Raw genomic sequence first — 13279 nt, forward strand, 5'->3', positions numbered from 1 at the left:
ATTGGCTCCATTTGAACCTATGGAGTCTTCTAACTTAAGGTTGCTTATCTTTAAGACAGTTTTCTTTGTTTCCACTACTTCCCTGAGATGGATTTCCAAGTTGGGTGCTCTTTCCTCTGACCCCCCAACTTTGTTTCTTTCATCTGGATAAGGTAGTTCTCAAACCTGACCCGGGATTTATCCCTAAAATGAATTCCCTTTTTCATATATCAGAGGAAATGGTTTTGCCTTCCTTCCGTCCTAATCCCTCTTGCCCAGAGGAGCGTATTTGGCATTCATTGGGTGTGCATAAGGCCCTGAAGCTTTATTTAGATCAGTCGGCTTCATTCCACAAGTCTAGAGGGTTTCCTTTGATGGTACATTGTAGGGCAGTAAAGTCTCCACCTCTCCACCGGACCACTTTTCATCTTTATCAAGCAATTGGCAAATACCCCCCTTTAGGGATTCTTGCTCATTTCCTGCTTGGGGCAGCAGTCTCAGTGGCGTGTAAGGCAGGTTTTCCAATAGCAAAAGTTTGTAGGGCTGCTACAGGGGCCTCTCTCCATACTTTCATTAAGTGTTACAAAATTCTTCTGATGCAGCCTTTGGTTGCAAGGTGCTGCAGAGAGTAATTCCACAGGGATCTGGAGGCAGAGGAAGCCCTCCCAAACGCTGGGATTCTGCTCTGGTATATCCCTATCAGGAATGTCATCCCCATACATCTGGTAAAAACGGAAAATTTTCTTACCGTGAATTTCAGTTTATAGATGGGGACAACAACATTCCACCCTCCTCTATCTTCCTTTGGTTCAATGCATTACAGCATGGGTAGGCAAACTAAGGCCCAGGGGCCGGATCCAGCCCAATTGCCTTCCAAATCCTGCCCGCGGATGGTCCGGGAATCAGTGTGTTTTTACATGAGTAGAATGTGTCCTTTTATTTAAAATGCATATCTGGGTTATTTGTGGGGCATAGGAATTCGTTCATTTTTTCCCTTCAAAATATAGTCTGCCCCCCCCCCTACAAGGTCTGAGGGACATTGACCGGCCCCCTGCTGAAAAAGTTTACTGACCCCTGCATTACAGCATTTGTTGCCTGCAGTAGTGGCAGTTGTTCATTGATAGATTGATATGGGGAAGAATTTATGGGGCATTACCTTTGGCATTGCTGCCTTACCAGACGTCCCTGTTTTCCAGGGACAGTCCTCGGATTTACAAATCAGTCCCCATACAAAATCCATTGAAGCTGAAAAGTGTCTCTGGATTCATTGAAAAAAATCTGGTAACCTTAGCCTCACCACATGCTTTGTGTATGAGTGTCCTTCCTTTCTAGGTCTGCGCCCCATTTATTTGGCTGGTGTACAGGCACCTGTTTAAGGGTTGAGGTGTTTTTCCGCTGTGCTACTTGGTCTAGAGAGATGGGATGACTCCTCCCCTCTGGAGAGGATGTTGCAAGTTGAAGACCCTGCCTGTCTCCAGTAGGGGGAGCCATCTCTATCAGGAATGTTGTCCCCCTAATCTGTAAACTGAAGTTCACGGTAATAAAAAATTCTGTTTTCTACTGTGGGACCAACCAACAACAGGTATTTCCAAATCTCTCAAATCTTAGGGAGTTCGAGATGAGGGCACCTCACTATGGAAACAATTAAGTTTCCATAGCTCTTTCTCTGAGCAGTCTTGAATATCTTCAGCAGGGGTGTTAGAGCAAGATTGGCAAGGGTCTCTGACTCCCCATTAACAATACAAGTACAGTGGTACCTTGGGTTACAGACGCTTCAGGTTACAGACTCCGCTAACCCAAATTTGCTTCAGGATGGGAACAGAAATTGTGCAGCGGCAGCGGGAGACCCCATTAGCTAAAGTGGTACCTCAGGTTAAGAACAGTTTCAGGTTAAGAACGGAACTCCAGAATGAATTAAGTACTTAACCCAAGGTACCACTGTAACTCACATCTTATATGAAGGGTCAGTTATGGGGGTCAACATGTAAAAGCAGAAATGCCAGGAAGTCCTTTGCCCTTTTAAAATGGGGGGGGGGGGTATTGGGTTGTTGTTTTTATTTTGATTATATACTTTGTCGTTTATATTTTGATTTTGTTCTGTGAACCACCCTGAGACCTCCGGGTATGGGACAGTATATAAATTCAGTAAATGACAACAACAACAACAACAACAACAACAACAACAACTGCCCATATGCAAGATAGAGGGCTGCTTGCTCAGCTTTGGAAAGGAGACAAGGGCTTGTTTTACTTAACATGATCACAACTTTGAGTGTGTGAGTGGTGAAAATAAATAATCAGAGAGAAGAAACCCAATCTCCATTTATTTCCCACCCCCACCAATGCACAACTGTAATCTTGGGCTTCCCCGGCTTTGCGAAAGTGGCCGAGCCCCAGTCCCAGAGCCCCCTTGCCACCTTCCCAAAGCCTGGTAAGTGCTTGCCAGGCTTTGGGAAAGAGGCAGGAGGGTTCCGTCCCAAAGCCCGGCACCTCGCTCTGACGCTGCCAGACCTCACTGCCTTTCTAAAGCCAGGGAAGCTATGTTCGGGGAATAAAAAAATAAATGGAGAGTGGGTTTCCTTCTCTCCCCATTTATCTCTTTATTTTTCCTGCACAAAGCTGCAATCATGTACATAAAATAAGCATAGGATGTGAGCTACCTGTAGCAACAATGAAAAGTTCCCCCACCTACATTAGGTTGCTGAAAAAGAATTCTTGGATAGGAGGATGGACTGATTTTTGGTGTGGATTTTTGAGCGAAAGCTCTTGTCAGCTAGATTAGGGAACTGATTACAAACTCCTGGACTGAGCCTGTGTTCAGAGGCATCCTGTTTCTTAACTCTTAGCATATGTCTGCTTGACCTAGTCATTGCTTTGCATTTGGCTCTGGTTGGTAGATCCCAGGGTTCTAGTAGAAAACAAAATAGATCCCACAAGTCTGAGGTCTTCCCACTCCTGTAGCAGATGTTCAAGATTGTCCAGAAAAAGATTTAGGAGTGCCAGTTAGCAGTCTATGAAAAAACCAGTTTGTGATCTGTTAAATTCTTATTGTTATACTCTGGTCACAGTGAACTTGCACAGTTCTGGGGTCTCCTAGTGATTGAATCTTAGGTTCTGAATTGCAATAATCAAATGTTCCACTGAAAACATGTGTCTTGGGTGGGATTCAACTAGATTGTTGGGTGTGCAGAGTGGGATCCGCCCACACGCTTGGCCATTCCTCCCCGACTCCTGTGTCCCTCCCTGCACCTCCTAAATCTGCTTTATAGGATGGGGGAGGACCCAGAACAAGTTAATGGAAATGTGGGAAAGTCCAATTGAACGCCCCACTTTGCACTATGTTGAATTCAGCCCGTGGCTTTGTTGCGGAAGACAGTATTCCACTAAAGAGGTTCCTTAGGTGCTTCTGTTTTTTTACTGTGCCCCTTACATAGCAGTGCCAGCAGTGAAGTACTCTTTTTTAAAAATTACAAGTCATTCTCAGTTGCAGATAACACGTGAGTCTGTGGGCTTTCATGTACCCTTGCTTTCATTTCAGTGAGACTAGGTCACCTTGCCCTAGGCTCTAGTTTAAGATAATGCTTGCTTAAATTTAAGAGTGTGTCTTATTTTCTCTTCTCTTCTTCCCCCCCTCTCCATCCCCATTTGAACTTGGCTGCTGTCAGCAATCAATTCAAGAAGTTTCCCCAAATGACCTCATACCACAGAATGCTTCTACACCGGGTTGCTGCCTATTTTGGCATGGACCACAACGTAGACCAAACTGGGAAAGCCGTCATTATCAACAAGACCAGTAACACGAGAATGTAAGGCAAGAATGGGTTTAAGCCAGTTAGTGGATGGGAGGGAGGGAGATAAAATTAGTAAAATTAATACTTATAATTTATATATCTCTTTTGGATGTTCAGAGCTCTTCCCATATGATCTCAGTAATGTTTACAGCATTTGTGTATGTCAGGATAGTATTATTATTTCCATATTTCTTCTGTTAGGATTCGTATGTGAAAAAATCACTTGCTCAAGGTTTCCTGTTGAGTTCCTGGCAGATGTGAGATTTGAATTGGTGGCTTCCTGATTGCGGCTTAGTCTCTACTTCACTTGCCTTTGCTGTTTTTTTGTATCCTGTTCCTTGTTTGTGAAGGGCAAGGATCTCTTCTCTTACCTTTTTGGACCATTCTCTTGACTTAGCCATAATTTCTAACACGCAGCTAAATTTGATACTCAGCAAAGCCCTGGCCAGTCCAGGTATTTCATGTGTTCCAGCTCAAGCACACCTGGTGCAACTAATGAAGCCCTTGATTAATTGCATCAGGTATGCTTGAGACAACACCTGGTGTATTTGTGCTCTTGTGAATAGTGAGACTAGAGAAGCCTGTATAAGTTGTAATTTCAGCTGAATTTGGGGGAACCACTTGAAGCATGCATTGTATTTCAATTGCTTTTGTTTGTTTTGCTCATTGCAAACAGCTGAAAGTCTGTAAATTTTGATAATGAACCCAATTTTCAATGGGTGTTGGATAATTTCGATTGCAACTGTATGCCTTTCTTAGTCCTTTCATTTCCTGTCCTGGTTGATAGGGATGATGAATGCATTCCTCTGATACCCACAGCTGTCAATGTTTCCCTTTTCTTGCAAGAAATCCTATTTGGAATAAGGGAATTTCCCTTAAAAAAGGGGAAACGTTGCCAGCTGTGCTGATACAGCATTCAGTCTCCTTAGTTTTTCACCACCCTTCCTCATGAAAGCTCCTTTGGCTCTTCATTACAGCCCTGAACAAAGGTTCTCTGACCACATCAAAGATGAGAAGAGCTCTGAGTTTCCGCAGAGGTTTATCCTCAAACGAGATGACGCCAGCATTGATCGAGATGATAATCAGGTGAGAGAGGTGCATCTCACACTCCTTAAGTCTTTGTGTGATGTGAATGCCAAGGGCTCTCTTGGGGCTTATGTGCACAAACATAGCAGTTGTTCTGCACTAGGTGTCCAGTTCTCTCTATAGAGCCCTCAAACAAAGGGGGAAAACAATTTTGCTGAGGTGTCCTATTGTTGCATACAGATCAGTGCACCATACGGGAACTATGGGAAATTCAACAGCTTACATAGCTGTGTAAAAAACTGCTTTCTAAGTCCTTGGGGACTTAGAAGAAAATGTATTTGAGGTGGGTAGACTGCTGGTTGATAGTTGTTGCTGATTTGCTGAGGAAGGGCACTGTAGAAAAACAATGTAGTAAGTAAAATTTTCATTGCACAGGAGTGTAGGAAAATACCTCACACCATCTAGTCCAGTATGATCTATTTAATCTGACTTGTTCTGCTCTGACTGGCAGCAGCACTCTTCCTTACCACTTGTTACTTGGTCCTTTTAACTAGAGATGACAAGACTGACATTGGGACCTTTTGCATACAAAGCACATACTCTGCCACTGAGTTTTTCTACAGACATGCAAGAGAACCTGATAGCTGCCTTGTTGTTTTGCCACATTTTAAAGTATGAGGGAAGACACATAACAAATCAGCAAGGTGTGATGGTCAGCACACAGAATTGAAACTGGGAGTTTTCCAGTGTTGTTTCAAATTCAGCCTCAACAATTGGCCTTGTGCAGGCCTTTATCCATGTAAAGTACCCTTAACAGAAAGCCAACAAATGAATAGGTCTACAGGCTTTAGCTGGTTTAACTGAATTAACCAAACCTTCACTTGATTAAGTCATTGGTAAGGACCAATCTTCACTGCTGGGGCTAAGAGTTAAGAGCAACTTTTGTTTTTCAAGGTTTACCGTATTTTTCGCTCTATTGGACGCAGTTTTTCCCCTCCAAAAATTGAGGGGAAATGTGTGTGCATCCTATGGAGCGAATGCAGGCTTGTGCTATAGCTGCGCGCAACCCCTCCGGCAGGGAGAGGCTGCACGGGGCTATGGCTTCTTTAGCCCTGCGCAGCGTCTCCTGGCAAGGAGAGGCTGCACGGGGCTAAAGGGGAAGGCAAAACAGCGAGCGGGATCCATCCTGCTCGCTGCCTTGCCTTCTTCCATAGCTGCGCGCAGCCCCTCTGCAAGGAGAGGCTGCACGGGGCTATGGCTTCTTTAGCCCCACGCAGCGTCTCCCGGTAAGGAGAGGCTGCACGGGGCTAAAGGGGAAGGCAAAACAGCGAGCGGGATCCATCCTGCTCGCTGCCTTGCCTTCTTCCATAGCTGCGCGCAACCCCTCTGCAAGGAGAGGCTGCACGGGGCTGTGGCTTCTTTAGCCCCACGCAGCCTCTCCCGGGAGGGAGAGGCTGCATGGGGCTGAAGGGGAAGGCAAAACAGCGAGCGGGATGGATCCCACTCGCTGCCTTGCCTTCTTCCATAGCTGCGCGCAGCCCCTCTGCAAGGAGAGGCTGCACGGGGCTATGGCTTCTTTAGCCCTGCGCAGCGTCTCCCGGTAAGGAGAGGCTGCACGGGGCTAAAGGGGAAGGCAAAACAGCGAGCGGGATCCATCCCGCTCGCTGCTTTGGCTTGTTCCATAGCTGCGCGCAACCCCTCTGGCAGGGAGAGGTTGTGTGCAGCCTGTATGCTGCTCTTTGGGGCTGTGGGGGGGGGATATTTTTTTCTTGATTTCCCCCCCTTAAAACTGGGTGCGCCCTATGGTCCGGTGCGCCCAATGGTGCGAAAAATACGGTATTTTTGTTCAGGTATGCTATCCTAATAGTGAATGGAGAAGTAAATAATATTTTAACATTGGCCTTTCCTCCTAACAAAGAGGGGTAAATTTTAATGTAAATGGGGAGGTGACAGATGTCACGATGGAAGCAGTGCAGTTTGCATTATCACCTTTTTGTGTAGGTGTGCCTACCTGTGGTGTGGACTGCATGTTTCAGAACAGTGGGAATTGATTGATGTTGGCTGATTGTGATACTCGGAAGCAAAATAATTCCCATTTGTACTTTTCAGCAGCAGTGACATCTTACACAGAATTTCCTAAGTTAACTCACTCAACACACTGGAAGTGATGCTCTTAGTTCAAAAGGAAGAGTTGTGCCAAATGAAATGTGCTTCTGGAATGCACAGTTTAGGTTGCAAATCTGTGCACCATAGCATTGTGTCAATGTGATCCCCCCACATGCTTATAGTGTTCATAAATCAATTCTTCACTGCATACTTTTCCTTGCTGCTGTGGTGAATGTATACTAAGGTCTTAACTAAGGTAAATTCTGTTTGTCAATCTAGATCAGAATCCCACTGCAAGATGGACGGAGGAGTAAATCCATAGAGGAGCGAGAGGAGGAGTATCAAAGGGTTAGAGAACGCATATTTGCACGAGAGGTGAGCATGAATACCATTTTAAAAAATCCTACTCCTACATGATATTCTATTCTAGTTGTCTAGGTTCATGCCTATTTAGCTTCAGCAGTGTTGTAGCATTGAGTATCCACAAACAATTTGCAGGCTCATAGAAATATATACTTAATGAAGCTGTCTTTTTCTTTAGGTTTCTCTCATGCATTACCATGAGTTCTAATTTGATTTTAAACAGTCACCAAGTAGTCACCAAGAAAAGGTTCTACAGTCCAGCACTGTCAACATTTGCCTTCAATCAGGGCTGTGGATATCGTTGCTGCGCTATTCAGAAGTTGTTAAACATTCTGTTTATTCATTTTAAAATCATCTTGTGTTGATTTACTATCAGTACTTTTTGCTTTTAAATGCTGAGCAGTTAGGCATACCAACCATGTTGGTCAAGGAGGTTGAAATTCATTTTGAATGGTCCATACTGAATTAACATTACTTAATTAAATGATTAACAAAAGGGGGTGGGATATGGATGCACCCTCTGCTGGATGACCAGCATGGATCTAAAATGAACGTACGTAATCAAAGGAAGCTGTTTTACAATGATATTTTAAACCTCAGAAATACAAGTTAGTTGCTCTAGCTTAAAAAAATAATAATCCACAATTTCCCCCCACTCTTGTATAAAGTCTATTGTTTTACTATACCCTTAGACCTCAGATGGTCAACCAAAGCAGGCAAACTCCAATGTAACTCCACAGTAACTGGGCCATTGGGAGCCAAAGGGGCCCCCGGTCTTCTGCTAGCACCATCAGACCAAAAAAATCAATAGCATCAGGGAAGTGAGGACAAGCAAGGAGAGCAAGGGGAGAGCAAAAATGAAGGGGGCTGAACTGTCAAGATGGTTAACCTTTTGGTTGTAAACTACTTGTTCCTTATTTTTAAGGAGAAACAAATATCTAATTTTTAATAGTAATTGGGTGTTTTTAACTATATAAGTTCTATGTAAAAATGTGTGTCTTGAGCTGCACGTATAAATCAAATTACAGATCTCCCTAGGTCAGTGAGCATACTTACATTTCAGTTGGAGACTAGTTATTGGGGTGGGGCGCAGGAAGCAAAGAGGTAGGGGAAATATCCAATATTTTTATGCCCAGTAGTTTATAGCCCAACACGTTTTGGATCCCTCAGGGAATTCCAAAATGCAGAAGCTTAATCTTTTGTTATGCTGTCTCCCCTTTTACTAGAAAGTAGAGACAGCATAACAAAAGACTGAGCTTCTGCATTTTGAAATTTCCCGAATTATTATGAAGCAAGCCAACTTAGACCTATAGTGGAATTTATGTCATCCAATAAGAGAATCCAGTTGTCAACAGGGGATATAGCAATTGATAATGTTCCTATAAGGGCATTAGAATTAATGAAAAATAAGCTTTGATCAATGAGTTGGTTTACCAACCCCTATACACTCACATCATTTTGAATATGGGAAAATTTGGTCAAAAGTTTTATCCCCAGGATCCACCTATAATTCTGATACAACATAATCCTTTATTTCAAAATAAAAACAGATAATATAATGGAAAGAAAACTATTTATATTACTTTAAAGATTTTTATAGTAAGGGGCAACCTCTTAAAGTAGGAGAGATGCAAATAGGTTTAGAAAATTACAAAATTTCATGGATTAGGATATTGTTTAAGATAATTTATTACAAATAAACAAATAAAAAATGATGCCACAAGCAAACAGAATATAAATAGATAGTAATAAGAGATAGTATAATGACTAAGAGATAAATTTCCCTTTTATACAGAACCCTTATTGAGAACCAATTTTGCCCTCAGCAAAGTCTAAAAAGTTGGTGGGAACTAAATTGGGATATACATTGAGGATAAGTGAAACAATTTATAGATAAAAACACCATATAAAACAGTGTCAGCAACTATTATGGCACTTCACTCAAAATTGTGCATGAATGGTATTTAACACTGAGGTGTTAAATTATGCTGAAGAGGATGCCAAGTTACAGGTACATACTTAACAACAACAACAACAGCAACAACAACAACTGTATTATTTATATCCTGCCCATCTGGCTACGTTTCCCCAGCCACTCTGGGCAGCTTACAGCACATATAAAAACATAGTAAAATGTTTAAAACATTAAAAACTTCCCAATACAGGACTTCATTAAGACGTCTTCTAAAAGTTGTGTAGTTCTTTATCTTCTTAACATCTAATAGGAGAGTGTTCCACAGGGAGGGTGCCACTACCGAGAAGGCTCTGTACCTGGTTCCCTGTAACTTCACTTTTCGCCATGAGGGAACTGCCAGAAGACCCCTGGAGTGACTGGGCTGTGGCTGTTTAGGGCTTTATAGGTCAGCACCAACACTTTGAATTGTGCCCAGAAACATACTGGGAGCCAGTGAAGATCCTTTAGGACCGGTGTTACATGGTCCAGGCGGCTGCTCCCAGTCGCCCGTCTATCTGCCACATTCTGTATTAGTTATAGTTTCTGAGTCACCTTCAAAGTTAGCCCCATGTAGAGCGCATTGCAGTAGTCCAAGTGGGAGATGACTAGAGCATGCACCACTCTGGTGAGACAGTCTGTAGGCAAGTAGGGTCTCAGCTGCCGTACGAGATGGAGCTGGTCGACAGCTAACCTGGACACAGAATTGACCTGTGCCTCCATGGACAGCTGTGAATCTAAAATGACTCCCAGGCTGCACATGTGGTCCTTCAACACAGTTACCCCATTCAGGACCAGGGAGTCCTCCACCTCCACCCACCCCCTGTCCTCCAAAACAGTACTTCACAAATGTCCACAAATAGAACTATTTTGGAAGGAAGTTTTTAAAGAGATACCTCAGATTACAGCTCAGACAATCCCATTAACTTCGTCTTTAGCCTTACTTAACTTACATACTTCAGATAAAAACCAATCAAGAAGTAAGGAATTAATTATACATTTATGAACAGTTGCTAGAACAGTAACAGACAGAACTTGGAAAACCTTGCAATTAATGAATATTGGCAAACAGCCAAAATGGAAATGTTGTTGCAAAAATTGAAGATGGCAAGGATATAGGAAAAAAAGGAGATAATTTTTACACTGTGTGGTATGATTCTATGATTTTATTAAATATTCAAATGAAACAACACATGGATGAGAAATACCCGCAACATATATTACAATATAGTGTAAGCTGGCACTACTCATTAGCTCACTCCTATTATTCTGTGTTTTCCAAGCTGATTGGTTGAAGAATTAATTGAACTGATTTACTGTAATCACTGTAAAACAATATACGTAGTGACCCATTTTTTCAGCAATGTCATACTTTATGATTTACGTCTGTACAATTTTGTAACGGAAAAAGGTTTAAAAAAAAGAAATTTCTGATGAAGGACCTGATAGATCCAAAACATATTGGATTATAAATTATTGGATATAAAATAATTTATTCTACCCCTTTGCTTTTGCTTCCTGCTCCCCTCCCCCTTTGCATGGGGTTTCCCTCTTTTATTGCACTTAGTTGCAATTATAGGAATATTTTAGCAGGGGATCTTGAACTCCTTTCTTTTTGAGTGCCTAGATGCCCCTTGATTTCAGCTTGCCAGGACAAATATCTTATGAGAGCTCTTCTTTTTGTTTCCATTTCAAATTGTGTGGCTCTGTCTGCTGGTAGTCTGGCCAGAACGGATTCCTGAACGACAGCAGGTTAGTACAACTCATGCATGCATGCTTCCTTCCATCTTCAGGCTTTCTTAAGGGAGAGAGGATCTTGAAACTCCATAACAATGCTTTTCTTTGATGTTAACCAACAGACTCTCCAAAGAAGGCTTTTCTTCTAGCTCTCACAAAAGGCGGCAGATCTTTAGGTACCTCTGTGTGATTTCTTGCATACATTTGTCTTGCAGAGCAAATTTGCACCATGCATGGCTGCTTGTGGAGTCCTTCAAATTGTCTCATCTTTTGTAACATCACTTTGTGTCCAACCTCTCCCCCACACATGCAAACACAGATAAAACTAAAACACTGGTGTATTCAAAAGATTGCTGGTGTGCAAGCGCATATACTTAAGAAGTAAGTTCCACTTATTTCATTGTAGCTCACTTTCAAGTATGTGAGCTTAGAACTGCAGTTTGATGGAGGCTAGGCATGGGGACTGGATGCAAGAACTGGGAATATTTCAATCTGGATCCAGCCATCTTCACCATGCATTGAACCTTTATGAGAATAGAGTCTTGCGTAATCTCATGGAACATTTGGCTGTCTTCAATCCAAGGATGGGGAACCTGTGGTCTTCCCAGATGCTGTTAGACCGCAGTTCCCATCATCCCTAACTCATGAGCTGCAAGTTCTCCATCCTTTTTTTAACCTCGTTGTGAGATTCATTTTCTCTTTGAATTACTTGTGGGTAAATAAAGGCAGGGATGCGGGTGGCGCTGTGGTCTAAACCACAGAGCCTAGGGCTTGCCCATCAGAAGGTTGGTGATTCGAATCCCCACGACGGGTTGAGCTCCCGTTGCTCGGTCTGTGTTCCTGCCAACCTAGCAGTTCGAAAGCACGCCAAAAGTGCAAGTACTGGACTTAACAGTCAGGGGTCCTCTTTACCCCTTAAATAAAGTCAGCAAGACATTCTATGTTAGCAGAGCATCTGAATGAGCAATCCTTTATTGGGGGGGGGGCGGTAATCAGAGTTTTCCCTAAACTTCAGCTGCTTAGACAGAAAAGAGCTCAAGATCTACCTCTTGTTCTCTCCTAATGCTGCAAACTGATAAAAATGGCTTTTCAGTGGGGTAGATATTCAAAAGATGTGAAAGTTACTTAATTCTCCATTCATCCTTCAGTACAACAATATGTTATCAGGGGCTAGCTTAACATGAAAGTAATTTAAAATGCTCCTAGGTAAAGGAATGTCAGGGCACATTTCTTGATCAGTATCAACAGAGCTCCTACTTTTCTGGCCACAGAACAAGAGGCAATTCAATGCAATATTTTAAAAATCTTAATGATCCCTTGAGGTCGAACTATCCTTATGTAGCATCGCTCAGACTGTGCCCCATGGATCAGACTTCCTACTTTGCTGCCCTTAATGTATGTGCAGATCTAACTAAAGCAAGAGCTCAGCACAGATGAGGAGTTCATGTACAGACTTAGTAGCTCCCCTTCAAGTGGATGGATGCAGCTAAGAACATGCTCCAGGGGATGTTGCTTAGCTGACAGCTTAGTGTTGAAAATTTTAGAACTTCTCCCCTCTTCTTCATTTCTTGTTCTGGTCTACAGTGGCTTATATGCAATTGGCCATTGTAGGGACAGACATTTCTTCACCTCATACCTTTTCAGCCACCTGGAGTCCAACCTTGCCATTTTTACATCTAAGAAACAAAACCTCATACTCACGTCATATGTTCTCCCTGATGCACTGTCGTGCCACTAAATTTCCAAATATCTTAAAACACTGTACCATACAATGGTTGGAGATGAAACCAGCTAGGCAGGTGTGTGTGTGTGACTCTGGACTTAAATTTTATCATTAATAAAATAATTCAGGACCTGGTCCATGGAGACAGTGCCTAAATTGCTGTCATGTTCAACATATACATAAGTGGACAATTGCAAAAGAAATCCAACACAGTTACATTTTACTTCAAAAGAGGAAACTTCCCCAAAAGCAGGTGATTGGTAAAAAAGAAGTTGAGAGGAAAAGTAAAGAGTCAGATCTCTTTGGAATGCTTGAGAATTAATAATAATAATTATTACTATTTCCCGAGCCGCTGTGGGTGGCTTACAACATATCTAAAAACATAATAAAATTGTTCAAAGCAGCAATAATAGAAATTCAGCTAGAATGTATATCCCAATTTAGGAAAAGTACCACTAGGGTCAGGAGGATTCTGGCTTGCTTAACAAGCAGCATCAAGGAAGAAGACTTTAGAAAATGAAAGTCTTGTCCAAATGAGGAGAACAAAACAAGAAAATAACTGAGAAATGCAAGCCGACAGTACAGAATGCAAAAAAAAATAAA

General features: G+C 42.4%; 2 protein-coding genes across 12 annotated transcripts in view; one reads left to right on the plus strand and one right to left on the minus strand.

Annotated features, from left to right (window-relative positions):
- The window catches only part of LOC310671889 (inhibin beta E chain-like), a 168432-nt gene that overhangs the window by 121905 nt on the left and 33248 nt on the right, over window positions 1-13279 (minus strand). The gene's annotated exons all lie outside the window — the stretch shown is intronic.
- Window positions 1-13279, plus strand: part of R3HDM2 (R3H domain containing 2) — a 130469-nt gene that overhangs the window by 80630 nt on the left and 36560 nt on the right. For 6 of the 11 annotated variants that reach the window (XM_083428208.1, XM_083428210.1, XM_083428213.1 and 3 more), the window contains exons 8-12: window positions 3645-3785; window positions 4748-4856; window positions 7182-7277; window positions 10937-10968; window positions 11076-11129. In XM_083428208.1, coding sequence (XP_083284334.1) covers window positions 3645-3785; window positions 4748-4856; window positions 7182-7277; window positions 10937-10968; window positions 11076-11129 — 432 coding nt within the window. The remainder of the gene's footprint in view (window positions 1-3644; window positions 3786-4747; window positions 4857-7181; window positions 7278-10936; window positions 10969-11075; window positions 11130-13279) is intronic. The other 5 variants (XM_083428207.1, XM_083428206.1, XM_083428211.1 and 2 more) reach the window with 1 other exon arrangement.

This window comes from Podarcis tiliguerta (genome assembly GCF_965153285.1).
Source record: "Podarcis tiliguerta genome assembly, chromosome: 2".
NCBI classification, from domain to species: Eukaryota; Metazoa; Chordata; class Lepidosauria; order Squamata; family Lacertidae; genus Podarcis; species Podarcis tiliguerta.